The sequence below is a fragment of the Varanus komodoensis genome, unplaced genomic scaffold (assembly GCF_004798865.1).
Source record: "Varanus komodoensis strain SLA01 unplaced genomic scaffold, ASM479886v1 scaffold10, whole genome shotgun sequence".
Lineage (NCBI taxonomy): Eukaryota > Metazoa > Chordata > Lepidosauria > Squamata > Varanidae > Varanus > Varanus komodoensis.
Window position 1 is genome coordinate 28,796,919 of NW_025335269.1, and position 15,308 is coordinate 28,812,226.

General features: G+C 38.9%; 1 protein-coding gene across 4 annotated transcripts in view; it reads left to right on the plus strand.

Moving 5' to 3' along the window:
• Positions 1-15,308, plus strand: part of NBAS (NBAS subunit of NRZ tethering complex) — a 176,744-nt gene that overhangs the window by 141,063 nt on the left and 20,373 nt on the right. For 3 of the 4 annotated variants that reach the window (XM_044417846.1, XM_044417835.1, XM_044417856.1), the window contains 2 exons: positions 5,249-5,444; positions 14,265-14,404. In XM_044417846.1, coding sequence (XP_044273781.1) covers positions 5,249-5,444; positions 14,265-14,404 — 336 coding nt within the window. Of the gene's footprint in view, positions 1-316; positions 1,759-5,248; positions 5,445-14,264; positions 14,405-15,308 lie in introns of those variants that run through there. The other variant, XM_044417865.1, reaches the window with a different exon arrangement.

Here is a 15,308-nt window from a genome sequence, read left to right on the forward strand (position 1 = left end):
ACCAGAATGACTCTGGTTTAGGGAGGAGACACTGTGGAACAGGGATGATCAGAGGGGAGGGGTTTGACTTTATCAGCCGCATGATTCAATGTCAAGTCAAACAAGTGGAACAGTTAAGTAACAGTTGGTGTTCCTGCCATCTGGCCCACAAGCAGCATGAACCTCCCTGAGGCTTTAGGCAACTTTATTTGGAGGGAAACAGAAGAGGAGAAATCAACTTCTGGTTTGGGTAAGAACTTAACTATATAGTTAGAGAGATTATTAACTTGAAGGATGCTCCTTGTTAATGACTTTTATATAACACTCTATATTCCAGAGCAAGTGCAAACTGGCCAGCCCAGCTCCATAAAGGACTGTAGTTAGAAGCCTTTTGCTTTGATCTGCCAGGAAGAGAAAAGAGAACGTATGTGCTGATGACACTGGGATGACAAATATCTTTGTATCATGTAAGAAGCATCGTCCAGACATTAAAAACCCTTAATGAATCTAAATGAGGAGACCTATACGATGGAAGTGCACGTAGCTTTGCACAACATTTCCATTCCAGAAGTCCTATTTCTGACCTTCTGTAACACAAGCATCATCACAAAGTTTCCCCATCAGCAACAACATCCTCAGGCAAATTCACCTTGCAACCAACTGCATCCCTGAAGTAATCAGCACCCTTATGACATGACAGCTGAAGATCAGGGGAAAAAATGACCAGGCACTTGCAGGTACATTGTAATCTTCTGGAGCACCAGTGCCAGTAACTAAAAATCATACCAACAGGAAGCTTTTGAATTACTAAGACCATTGTACTGCTTACCCAGCAGACATTCTTTCAGAAAGTCTCTTTAGCATCCATATAGGAATGTGCTACGGAATACAGTTTGTAGTATCTACAGCTGGCTGGACAAATGTGAGGGGAAAAAGCATCAGAAACTTTGTAATAGCAACACTTCAACCAGATGCACAAAGAAGCATTGAAACAGGATATCACCAACATACTTAAGAGTATTTTAGAGGTAAAATATGTCAAGTCCTCCAGAAAATTGGTTTTTGTAAAGTATTTGCTTTGTGGACTGACAATACAAGTAATATGAAAGTGGCATAGTGGATTAATATCCGTACATCAATGTAATAGAATTAGCATGTCATGGACTAACCTAGTTTCTTAATGATATCATGAAATGGACTCCCTCTGAAGCACTGAAGATGAGCAAAAGAAATTTTAAAACAAGTTGAAGCTACACATATTGTAGCTGCTGTTCTCAAGAAGCTGCAAGAAGAATAAAATAGTGACACTGAAGCTCTGTAGTAAAACTTGATAGAGTGATGTCTTTTGAAAGTATACTAAAAACAACAGCAAAGCTGTTCAAAGGAAGCAATCATTGAGGATTTTAGAGTACCCAGAAGTGTAAGGCATACTGTACTTTACGTGAATGTCTTCTGGCTTCAGTTGAAGAAGTCCAGATGACTGTAAAATAGGCAATATAAAAATAACTATTTTTGAGAATCTACGTGTATCTCCACATACAAGTGCAGAAGAAACTAAAGTGAAACATTGTATTAAAAATAGGAAGTTTGTTGTCATCCAATGCAGGAAGCTGAAAATCTGTTGAATCTGAGATTCAAAGACAAAAATGGGACAATTGCACTGCTGCTGCTTTTGACTGCATCACAAAATATGCAATGCACTGGGGAAGTAATGTTGGAAAGGTACATTGAAATATTGCCACATAAAGAAATCTTCAAGGATTTGGTCCGGGAATGTAGTTTGGGATTCAGCCAAAGATATTCCACCTGTAACATGGTGCAATGCCTGACTCATTTTGCTTTCAAACTGCTTCAAATTCCCCATCTTTTGCAGCATGTGAAAGAAACTGAACTGACAACAAATCAAGAAATAAGCTGGCATGTGAAACACTAGAGAAGCTTATTTTAGGCAAACCTTTTTTTTTTAGAAGTATGTGGTAGGTGTGATGAAGACAGAGATGAAGTAGAAACCAAAAGTGATTGCAGTAACTCAGAAAAAGAGTCCGATTAAATGCATGTACATTCACTGAGTCTTGTCAACCACTTCTTTTAATGGAAATGAGTACTTCATGTCTACATGGGGAGAGCACTAGAAGAAACATAATTTTCTTTTCATAAACTGGAAAAGCCATGGAGGTTTCTTGCAGTTCTGGTGCCCCTTACAGCTTGGGCCACAAACAAAAAATTTTTTTCCAGAGTACATTTAGTGCTGGGAGTGAGAAAGATGGTTGCTTTGGGTGCTTATTTTCAGGGACTGCTGGCTGGGTTTCCCAGGAATCAGAATCAGAATCTGAATCCAAACTGGAATGTGGTCCATGTTGAGACACTGAGTTGAGAGAAGTGGAGACCTCATCTCAAGGCCAGACTCCCCAGGTGGGCAGGCAGTCAGTGTACATTTGGTGGGAGGGGACTTGGAAGACGAGATTTTCTCAGACTCCGATGAGGTGGCCCAAGCTCTTGACCCCATAATGTCGGCAGCACAATTAGAGGATCGGCCCACGCAGAGGAGGCATGCTCGCTTGCAGAAGGCCCTTCCCAAAGGAATGGGGCCCAGGTATGCTCAGAAAGTGAATTCCTGGCGGTGATTACAGGCTGGGTCAAACAGACTGCTCTGTGCACACTTAGAGATTTTGTGCTTTTTGGTCAATACAGAACACTTTGCAAGGAAAGGGGTCTGTGGCTTTTGACTGTGTGAAGGTGAAACCCCAGCTTCCAACATTTAGTATGCAATTACAGTAAAGTGTACTTAGGCCATATGTGATAATGTCATGCCAAAACCAAATATTCAAATTATTTTTATGTCCCTAAAGGAATAAAGTGACTTTGAAAGGTGTCAATATTGTTCAGGGTGCCGATCTTGGAACTTTTTCATCCCCTCCCCCCCAACATAAAAATCCTCTTTTTTCCTGGAAAAATATGAAAAATGGGGAATTCCATTGCTTTAAAATCTCCAGATTTTTTTTCCTTTATGTCTCTAAAGCTGATGTAGTTTGTGAAGCTGGGATCGCTGTCTCTATAAGAATGTATAGATCTGACTTGTGTCTATGTTCTATATTTGTCCACAAAAGCAAAGTGCTATGAATTCCACTTGCACAAGTGTAGCCTTTGAGATTCATTTGAAGAGGTGAGTGTGAGGGATTAGAATATTAAGACAGCATTCAGAACAATTTCTCATGCCTGGTGGAATTGCCTCTTCTTTGTGTATAAGGGTAAGACTTCAGATCTTCCTTGAGTTCTCAGATCAGCTGCGGGTTTAGGGGAACATTTAAAGTACCCTTCATCTCCCTTCACTTCAGCTGCTGGCTGCCACATGGAGTATTATGTCCTCTCTTATGGAGAGCTGGGATCCCTAAGAACTTTTGGGACATTTGAAGGCACATAAAGCATCTGCCAAGGTGACGCTAAGCAGGTCTGGGGCCGGCCTGAGCTTGGAGGGGAGACCACTTGGGGACAGCATGCAGTCACCTTGCATTCCACAGTGGGAGGAAGGCGGGAAATAAATAATAAAGGAACCATGTTATCTGTAAGTAATGTAATGCCCCGTTATCTATAAGCAATGTAATTCCAGTGTGGTAACATAAGCCTCAAGACTAGATTATGATGACAAATTACAGTTAGGGTCATTAAAGTCAATTGGACTATATGCTCTTTTAAAAGAAAATACAAATACAAGAGGGAGAGTTTAATAGGACCGGTGTACCCAGCCTTAACAGAAAAACAAACAGATGCTGGCAAACTTTGTTTTTGCCATAGAGTGGCCTGGGGCATTCTTGTTCTCACAAGATCAAAATAATTTGATTCCGTGTAAGACCACATTTAGAGAGCTCTCTCTAAGGAAAAACCAGCCACACTTTATAACAAAGCTAGTTTTCCTAGAAAGCAAGTGGAAAATCTGAACAGATAATATGATAACTGTCCTGTTTAGGGCTGACACATCATGCTTGTGGTTACAGGAAGAAAGAAAGTACTTCATAGCAGTTGTTCAACAGAAGGGAAAAATTACATAAAATTGCTAACAGCTGTCATTTACTCCTGTACATTTGCAAAGGACTGAACATTTTCAAAATTACGAATGTGTTCCAGTTTCCTTTCTTCAAGATTACTACAGAAACATTTTAAAAATCCATCTTAGGTCTGAAAAAAAAATGGGAGAGAATGATGGTTGCATTAGCAAGTTAGCAAGCAGCATCTGGGGTTTTTGCTGTACTTGGCAGGTGATTGTTTAGCCATTAGCACCAGAAAGATTACCCTGCCACGTGTGGATGAACCACTGAGCCACTCTGTGGACAATCCACTCTAAACTATTGTATTCGAAGCCCTGAGTTCTCAGAGTGACTTGTTTGCGCAAAACTACCCACAATGGGATATTCCTCTGCCTTAGGCAGTCTTGCTAAGCCACTCTGCAGCCACCCACAATAATAACCCACCATGGCTGAATTCCTCAAAGTCCCAGGCAAAATGCCCTTACATCACTGCTACTTGAAACTTTTTAAATTGGAGATGCCAGTGATGGTGAATCTGGGATCATCTTTGTAGAAAGTGTGCACACAAGTCTTAAGGAGTAGCAGTTCTGAAGTGAAATTTTTGTTTTCCAAAATGCAGTATCTGGGCTAAAGTTTTTGAGATTCACAATGGGCTTTCTATAATCCAACTACCCCACCATATCCTTCATTTCCAAAGAAGTTTTACAATGTGAGCAAATCAAAATCCTTTGTTTTAAAAAACCAGAGCTGACATTCAAAAATGCTCGGTATCATACCGATGGTTTACAGACCCGTTTCTTCATCAGTGGGGTATGTCTTTTTGTGTAACCATTTAAAGATAAAACATAGAAAATGGAGCTCAGTGGTTAATGTCTTGCTTTATCTTGCACTATATCTGGCTTAGCACTTTTAATTTACTGGAGTCATTTTAGATGTTCAGTATGTTGGAAATATTTCCTGTTTATGTATTTCTAAGATGAACTTTTTAACATCAATATATGACCATTTTTGTTGTTCTTTTTTCCTCCATATGAATACATTTTGCTGTCTTGATAATACCTACTTTTTTGAATTTTTCATTAAAGATGTTTTGGATATGTTCATATTCTACTGAAGCATTGGGAACAGCAACACATGAGTGCAAAAACTGCTAGGTCCTTACAAGTAGAATCCATTAAATATTGTAGTAAAATAATTGATGAGAGTGTTAAACATTATTAAGAGATGTGCCATTGATTAAATTGCAGGGAGAACCTTGTCTCTTCAGAAGATCTCTTGGCTTGGCTGAGACCTTTCTGTGGGGATGATTCCTTGCCAGTGAAGCCCCGCATTACCGTGCTGCAGATCTTGGAGCAAGCCTTCCACCTCAGTGATGAGGACAGTAAGTTGCTGGTGCTCTTCAGAACTCAAGCTGTCCTCAAAGCCTGTTGGCCACAGACTCAGGTGAGCAGGCATGGTAGAGCTTCCCATTTTAACCTCACTGTCTTGAAAGTGCAAGTTTCTCGTCTTCAGAAATGGTCATTGTCAAGCCTTCATTGAACAGTTTGAGAATGATGGCAATATGTAAAGAGTTTCTTATTTGGCTTAGTGGGCAACGACTGACTCGCTTGTGTTGACTTTTTTCCTTCTGAAGGGACATGTTTCTAACAAATGTATATCCTGTTAAATGATTCTCAAGGGGTTTTTTTAAAGCTATAAATTAAAGCTGCAGTTTATAAATACGCTATTAGATGGAACTATAACATTAAACAACATTAAAATGTGAATCTGGGTGCTTGCTGCATGAAAAAGAATATGTGAATTTGGTACAGATTATTGGTGCCAGATTGAGGATGCCCAGAAGGTAGAAATTTCTCAGAGGAATGTTCTAAGGCCAAAATGTTTGTGAGAGCCTGAACTTCCTCTTCTCCTGTTTCTTTGTACTGTCCAAAGAACCTCCAGCTACTGTTTATGGTGGCCTTCTTCAGGATGGTGACTTCCAGATAAATGACTACAATTTCCTTCAGCATTAACTGCTGGCCATACTGTGTGGGGTCGATGGGAGCTGCACTCCAAAATGTTAGAATGGTACCATGCTGGAGAAAGCTGTATTGTGCAGTGGAGGTGTGGGGCTGAAAGTGCTAGGATTAAATGGAATGTTGTATTGATAATGTAGGACTTAAATCTTTCCCCCACCACTCACCCCATCAGTGTCCAATCTATTCCGAACCTAATACCGCACAGGTGGGCATCAGACACTAATGTCCACCAAGATTTCCTACTTTTCCCACCTTAAAACAAACAAAAACCCCTACTATCTTACTAATGGCTGCTGTTGATATGAAATCAATTTCTGTTCGTGCTGAAGACTGGGGGTTCAAAAGGAGTTGTTTGGTGTGTTGTGGCTCAAGCCCCGCCTCTCCCTTGCACTCTGTTCTTGGGGCAGGTAGGTCCCCCTTGGCCACACCTGCCATGGCAAACTATTTGCAATGATACCCAGAACAATTTCTCAAATTGCCCAGTATGTGCACTGCCCAAAAAGGCTGCCTGATTTTGTGACGTGGGGATTATGGGGTAGCATCAGGAGTCCTTGTGATGTTGTTCAGTGTGGAACCTTTGCCTTACACTGCTTGTCAGTCTATGTGATAGATTTAACTCTTTTGAGATATTGAACTGTTATGATCATGATGAATTATTTTGAGCTTTTGGACCAAGGTTTCACAGAGAACATTGCTTTAGAAATAAAATCTGGGATGCCAGATTGGCTTTGTTTGAAACAGTGAAAAACTTCATAATTAATCCAATGACCAATGCAGAGTTGAATATATTGTTTTCAATGACCCTTGATATGAGAGCTACACAAGCATGAAACAACAACAACAACTTTTCATATAGAAAAACTTTTGAGATCTGGAGTAAAAATGTTTCTGTCTCTGAACTTTGAGAAGACGTGCTGCTATGTCATAGCAGTTAAATGTTGGTAGTTTTTTTATTATGGTTGCTTATTATTATTTAGGCTTTCCAGGTTAACTTATACTTGAAGAGGAAGGGAAGGTGATCATTAATTATAGCTTTGTATTGACATTAAGCATGGTAAAGGAGTTATTTTCTCCTTTTCATTGCCCTGTTTTGGCATCACTTTCGAACAGCATAGTCCTTCCCACCCCTTCCCCTCCATCATTTCTCTCCCAGCACCTAAAGGGAGTTCAGATAATGCCAATGATGGATGTGGATTCTTATTGTGTAAAGATAATTTTAATGATATTGCAATGTTCAATTACCAGAATGTGTGTGAAAGCCACCCTTGGTGTGTCTAAGTAATCCTCTTAGTTGGGCTTTGCATATTTCAGAGTGGGACTTAATATTTAATTATGCTTTAGGTGCTATAAGGCAGTGGCCCCACAAATCAGTGTACTGCTGGGAAACAGGCCAGCTTGTGCAAAATTAAAAATGTGCTTTATGGAGGCAGCCACCTATCTCACAGTTGGAAGTGCAGCAATTTCCAGTTCTCTAATGATTAGTTAACAAAATTAAAAATTCAGATGTCCTCATTTTTCAAAGGCTTGATGGGCCTTAATTCATATTCCAATGGCATCTCACTGGGGGACTCAAGGGAGGAGGGCTAACTGGTGAGTTAGAAGGTGAGATGTGTTGTTTTTAATCCTCTTGATACATTTTATCTGAGCGCTTCAGGTTCTGCAATTTTCTAGTTAACCAGAGCATTAAAAACGTACTTCAAATTATTGGCATTCTCCTTGCAACACCCAATTTGTAAGATTAAAAACACATATAACTGTACTGTCCTTTACTAAAACTGGGTCTGATTTGTTGTTTTCTGCCATTATGAGGCAGAGTATTTTGCACTGCACTTGATCATTCATTCACTGATGATGTTAAGTATACCTCTGGGAATAAAGGTAGCATTCCAGGAACAGCAATTTCCGCAGAGAAGTGTTTTCATGAGACATGTGGTACTTTTCACAAGCATTCTTGCCAGCATAAAAAACCCCCCAAAAAAACAAAACTTCTCAAGATTCTGAGAACTTAGCTTCAGAACAGGGAATGTGTGCATTTGCATTCACTCCAAATTAACTTCATTCACATTTAGCAGTGTCATAATGTTGCCAAATCTCATTTGAGTATGTACTCCTGGGATATCTTACCCTGTATGTGTTCCCTTATTTACTGGGATCCCCATGTGATTGATTCATGAAGAAAATGTTCAAGTAGATATGAAATACCAGTGGAAGGGAATAATCGTGGAAAAGATTATACAGTTTAAGAATTTTGATAAATATTTAGGGGGACCAAAAAATCTGCCCTGGAACTACTTTTAACCCAGAACTCCAAAGAAGGAGATCTGACAGCACAGCCCAAAGGAAAGTATTGCTATTTTTAAGTGTATAATTGGTACAAAGATTTTAAAAAATCTATAATGCTACCTTAATCCAAATGTTAAGTTTTGTCTCCATGAGTACATTTGCTTTCCCTTAGCATCAAATGGACCTCTGGAGAGAGCTAGGCAAAAATGCTTGCATGTCTTCTTTACTAAGTTGACAGAGAGTTTTTCATAACATTGTATAGGCTTCATGTCACCTTTTTTTGTATTCCTTATTGATATTGAAAGGTTGGGAATGCAGACTGTTCTGCTTCACAGCCTCTACGGTCAGTTACATGGATAGCTGTAGGGCTACAGCTAGAAGAAAATAGATGATGCATCTGACCCATATTTTATACTGTTGCTGCACTTTATCTCATTCCATTACATCACTGGGTACCACCAGTAGCCCAGTGATGACTGCATATCATAAGGATATACTGGAAAAGAGTGGAAACACTTGTTTATAGATTGGCACAGGTCAGGAGAACTCCTGTCTGAGAACTCTATGACCGGCCTCTTCTGGAAAGGAAGGATTTCACCTGATTCTCATTCCTTTGCAAGCATTATCCCCCTGTTGCACTTAACTTCCGATCACCCTCCCTCTCCAAGAACTCATTATATAGCCATGACCTAAGGCATAGAAATGCAGTTGTCATTTCATCAGTACCTTCTGAACCCTGATTTTTCTGAATATTGTGGCCATGTTAGTCCAAGCTTCCATATCCCATGTCACACTAATTCAAATGTAAATCACCTTCCAAGGAGAAAATTTCTTGATTATGCAAAGTGCCTTGAAATTCAAATTCCTAGTAGGTATGTGAGCACCTTCTAAGGTGAGTACCTTCTAATGGGATGAAACATAAACCCTGTAACCCTAGGTATACACAGGTCTCTCAGTCTCAATTGCACCAAGATTGTTGACAGTTATAGCTCAATCTTACTTCCACAAAAGCTGGCGATTATAATATAGAGTTCATAAAATGTTCTCATAACACATTTTAAACACATGCACTTTTGAACTCGTGCACCTTTTGTTGAAGTGTGCTTCTGCATACCTTTCAAATGTGTGCAGGTTGTCAAATTCATTCATTTTAGTGGAATGTGTTCCATACTCAGAGATGTCCATATTTCTGACCACGAATTCCATTCACGTCCACATGGTGCTAAGAAGTTAATAAGTTTCAAAAACTGACCCCACTGTATGATTTCTAGGGGGCCAAAAAACACATCCAATTCACATAATTATTGTGAATGGAGGAAAATGATCCTGCTAGTTCTCTCCACTTGATCACTCCAACTGAAGCCACATGGAAATAAACAACGCAGGATATTTTATTTATTTATTTATTTATTTAGGAGACTTCTATGCCGCCCCATTCGCCGAATTCCATCTCTGGATTGTTTTATCTAGATGTGCAAACCTGGAAACATGAGTTATTGAGGGAGAGACTACCTGGAATAGAAACTACTTCTACAGCAGCCTGCAATTCCTGGTTTGGTTGTCCCAATAAGCCAGGAATAGAGTGTCCATGAATTGATTAGCTCAATTGGAATGGTTAGATGCCAGTCTCTCAGTCTCTCATTTATCTGGAAATGAGCCTGTTGATAGGAGCAGAACTACTGCAGTAGGGTGCCCTGAATTCCTAACCCATTGGGATGGTTTGGAATGATAACATGGTCAAGGGTATCAAAAGTTATTAAGACATCAAGCAAGTCCAACAGGACCACACATTCCTGTCCCTCTCTTGATAAAAGTCATCCATCAGCATGGCCAAGACTGCTTCAGTCCCAAATCCAAGTAGGAACCCAGGATGAAATGGGTCACCTCTTTCAAGAGATTTTGCCAGAAAAGGTTTATTAGCCCAGATAAAGCACATATAATGCAGGTTGTTTTAGATCCCTTCCACTGTGAATAAATCTGAATGTAGCGTTTCTTTTCCAGAGCTTTGCTATGACTGATAATGTATTGAAGCAATAAGGGGCTACTCTCAAATGCCTCCTTTGCAATTCTGCTTTTAATGCCATATTAATTCAAATTTACATGGTAGTCAAGAACCTAAGAATATTTGTGAGACACTTACTTTCTTGTATATAGTACTGAATGTATTAACATGGATTTTACTGCAATGAGAATAAATCTGCCATTGTTTTGAGGCTTGGTAGATGAGCTAGGGAAGCAGTTTTATGTGCATTTAAGAAATGTACATAGTTTACCTAAACTTCTGTGAATTCTGCAAAAGGAAAATGCTTGATGTCCACATGCCATATGTTGCAGCAATATTGCATCTACATTCTCATTCCAGTCTATTGTTATGAATGTCAGTGCTTCTAAAATATATCTCTTGGAAAAGGTAGGTTTCACCACTGAAACATGCCTTGCAGTGATTTGCTAAGTGAAGAATGCTACTTTTTTGCCTTGACTTGTTGAATCATCTCTTTTATCCTTAGCTACATCGGCATTCATGCCTACATGGAAGGTAACTTTAAATTATCCCAAACGTTAGTTACCATTTCATTCCTCAATCACATAGTTTTTCTTGGAACCCTATACTTTACGGAATGTTGGCACTTCCGGCTATGATCCACTGGGTTAGATCCGAAATCAGCTAGTGCCAAATATATGCAGAAGAAGACTCATATTACTACTTCATCATTTTTCTCATCAAATATTTGTTATACAATATTTACTCATGTATAATAATTTCAGTGTGCTTTATATGGCAACCACCTATTATATTCATACTATGTATCGATTCATTTATGAAAGTCACTATTTGACAGTAAACAATTACTACTATTCTCGATGCAGCTCAATTCCTGTGAGCAAGTTTTTACAATATATTGTAACAACGCAAGAGCACTAAGATTAATAAATAAAATACAAGAGATGCTTTGACTGAATTAATTACCACACCTTTCCTATTGCATCACACTTGTTTTCATATGAGTTTGTCCTGTTTGATCCCAGAGTATAATTTACATTGACATTTATTCCTCTGCTTATTTTAATTATCTGTGTATCAAATTTCTGTACTGTACAAGCCCTGTGGGTGGGTCAGAATGAATAAAACCATAGAATGAAGCCTAGTGCAAATAATATAAAACTTCTAAAGTTTAAAAGAACAGTGTAAAATAAAAAGCCACCAGCAATATAAAGATTTAAAGTTCATGAATGATTTAAAACAGTAGAAACTTGAAAGATTAAAATGGCTGGGAAAATAAAAAGGTCCTCATCTGGTGCTAAAAAGGCCACAAACCAGTCAACCCTCTCTTGGGAAATCATTCCACAAACTTAGCTCAACAGGCCAACCTTTCCAGAATCTCCATTATTTTATAAATGAAAACCAAACTTGTTAGATTTTTTTTTTCCTGTCAGAATCCTAGTACTGGATAGGAAGCATTATTTGGCAAAATGGTGTACCAGACCTTCGCATATTGATTAAAACTTGTAATTTCATTTTTACACACAAAAGATGTGAGCGTGCCTTGTTTGAATATCTGAATGTGTCCCTGAAAAAATGCCCAGAAATGGTCTAATATGTGTTCATCTCATTCTGATGTGTGGAAATTTTCTGATTCTTGCACATTTTTCCCTCAGGCTGAACCCAGACCACTTCAGTCTAGGGATAAAATTAGGAAACTTCCACAGATTTCACACAACCTGCACAAATTTGCCAAAATTTGCAGAACTTCCATTCAACTGCTCCTTAATTTTCGCGAACTTCCCATTTGCAGAAAGCAAGCAGAGAATCTAAATGGGAATTAGGCAGAAGGCAAGTGATAAGATGATGAGTGGTGAATGCTTAGCAATTGCCGATATTGCCTGTCTATCCATCCCTAGATTTAGCTTCAGAGGGAAGAAGTGGGAAGCCACAAATAATTCCAGGGTTGGGGGCAGGGGTGAGGTGAGGGGGCCATGATCACTTTAAAATTGCTTTGCCTCTTTATTTTCCCCACAGTTAAATGGTATTTGCAGATGGGACTGGGTTTCCAACTCTGAATATAAATTTCATTAAGTGGTTTCAGTTAATACTCTTTTGAATAAAGAGTAGCTAAACTGAGAAAGTCTTCCACCAAAGATCTTTTTTAAAAAATCTGTTGCCATTAGAGGTAGACAGTTGTTAAAGTAGACTACTCAATAAGTAGACTCAGTATAAGGTAGATTAATATGTTTGTACATAATGAATTATGAAAATATTTGCTTCACTGTCCTGGTGAGAGAGAAGAGCAAGGAGTGTGCTGTTGAAGGCCAGCACTGTTTCTTTTGTTACCTTTTTTCTCATTACCTGTATAACTGAATGTGCTCCCCAGAGAGGTCCACCTGGCGCCGTCATTATTTGTTTTTCGGCGCCAGGTGAAGACATTTTTATTTAAACGTCATTTTAATTGTTAACAATATTTACTTATTTATCTGGCCAGGGCGACTTCTTTTCTTTTCTTTTATAACTTCTTTTATATCGTTTGTATTTTTTATTTATTTTATATTATTAATTTTAATTTTATATTGTTATTTTTATATTGTATTGTATTTTATTGTGTTGTAAGCTGCCCCGAGGCTTCGGCAAGGGGCGGCATAGAAATGTTCTAACAACAACAACAACAACAACAACAACAACAACAACTTGGGCCAATTAAAATAGAAAGGCCTGTGTTTAGTCCAAAAATATGAAGATGGGTAGGCTGTAACCCTGCTTCTCTGTGGAACCTTAGCCTCCAAGTTTTTTTGGCCTCACGTTATTCTTTTAAACTTTGTTGTTGGTTGGTTTACCCTCACTTCATGCCATTTTCTGTCCTGTTTACCGATCACTGCACTGCTTTAAAATGCTTCTGGCATTCTGAAAGACAATTTCAATTAATCAGTGCTATGTTTACAACTGAAAAACACTAGCATTTGCTTTAAGAGGATTGAATCCCATGATGCCATTCAGCTAGCACAAAGCGTCCACCACTTATGGAAACCCCCGTTTCCATGCCTTCACAAGTGCCCAAAGATAATGTGCTTATTCCACTAATGCAAGCCACTGGCCAAGGGCTTTTGCGACTCTCCATGGCTTCATTACACTAGGTGTTGCTTGTGCTGGTTGTTCCACTTGCTCTCACATAACTGCAGCAGACTGTTGCCACTTTTTTAAAATCCAAGCTTTACACTGGATACCACTTAGTGTTTCAGCAATGTTCCTTTGCTGTGATATAATATTTTAGAGGGTTCCATATAGATGCTGTATAGATAATTCAATCTCAAAGGATAAGATCTTTAGCTTTTATAAGAACATTGAGGAGTCCTACCACACCTTAAAGACTAGCAAATAGATTCTGGCATAAGATTTCATGAAGCTTCATCAGATGCCCAAAGTGTTACTCTCTAATTTGCAGATTTATATAAACATATGTTGTGGAGTGGGTGGCAAATTGTCACAGACAATCAAAAATGTCCACAAAAGCTTATGCCAGAATAAAATGGTTTGTTTTTAAGGAGAAACTCTTTGCTGCCGCAACAGAATAACATGGCCAACCTTCTGGAAATCAAAATCCAATGTTACAATAAAATGTTATGTGTCATATCTAGGAACCTGCCCTGGAGAAATATCAGTAGATGTCTAGGGAATTTGACTAAGTGGAAATATAATTTGCCTTCTTCTATTAATCTGCTTGTTTTGATTTCAAGTTATTTGGAAACTATAACTCTCCATAATTTCATATTATTATCTCTGTGTGTCCCTGTGTTCAGGAGACAGAATGAAATGCCTCCTAAGAACATCTTAGACTGTTTCTGTATTTTGCAATGATGATATTTCTTTTGGAGAGGAATGCATCATATTTCTTGTGGTAAAATTATCCCATTTGATGACTCATTTAATCTAAATTCTGCATTTGACATGTTGCTGCTCTTTCCTATTTTTTAGGTAGAAATAACTGATATTGAAAATGAAGAAAAGAGGTACGCTCTCTTCCTAAAACTTTTGGAAACCAGTGAAAACACTGCAGAATTTCAGCATTTAGTTATGTTGCTACAAGCTTGGCCACCTATGAAAAGTCCAAATGTGTAAGTATTTGTTCATAGCAGGAGACAAAAATCCCTGTGTTTTTAAAGAGACTCTTGTCCTACTTAAGTTTTTGGTACCACTTTCCTTTGTTAATAGCTTGATTTCCCTGGATCCACTCCCATCTTTTAAGTTGTAGACATGAGATAGATCAGTGAGTCAGTTAAACTATTCAGTCCCAATACTAAAATATGCTTGCAATTCCATCCATAGTTCATGTTAAGAACAATAATTGTAAGATTCCCCAGCTCATCACTAAACTCACAAAAAAAGGAAAGGAAAAATGAATGTGCTTTTCAAGCAGCCCCCACCCCACCCCAAAAGAGTCCCATGTTCTGAGCAAAAGAGTGAGCAGCCTCATCCAGGTCCAGTCTGCTGGATCAAGCCACCAATCTATGTAATTTTACATGCCTTTGGTTTGTTGTTGGGTTGTGAACTCTGGAGCGTTTAACCAATTTTATTAAACTATCATGGTATTTTTTTCACCAGGCTACCAAACAGCAGGCAGAATCAGTCAAAAATAACAGCTGTTCTAAAGTCCAGTAGTGGTTTTCTTTTGTTTACTCACAAAGTCATGCCCAACCCTTCATGACCCCATGGGCAACATTCCTCCAGGTTTTCCTGTCTTCCACCATCCCTCGGAGTCCACCCAAGCCCACACCCACCGCCCCAGTGACTCCATCCAGCCACCCCATCCTCTGCTTTCCCTTTCTCCATTTGCCATCAGTTGTTCCCGGCATCAGGATCTTTTCCAGTGAGTTGTTCCTTCTCATTAGGTGGCCAAAGTATTTGAGTTTCATCTTCAGTATCTGACCTTCCAAAGAGCAGTCAGGGTTGATTTCCTTTAAGATTGACTGGTTTGATCTCTTTGCAATCCAAGGGACTCTCAGGAGTCTTCTCCAGCAC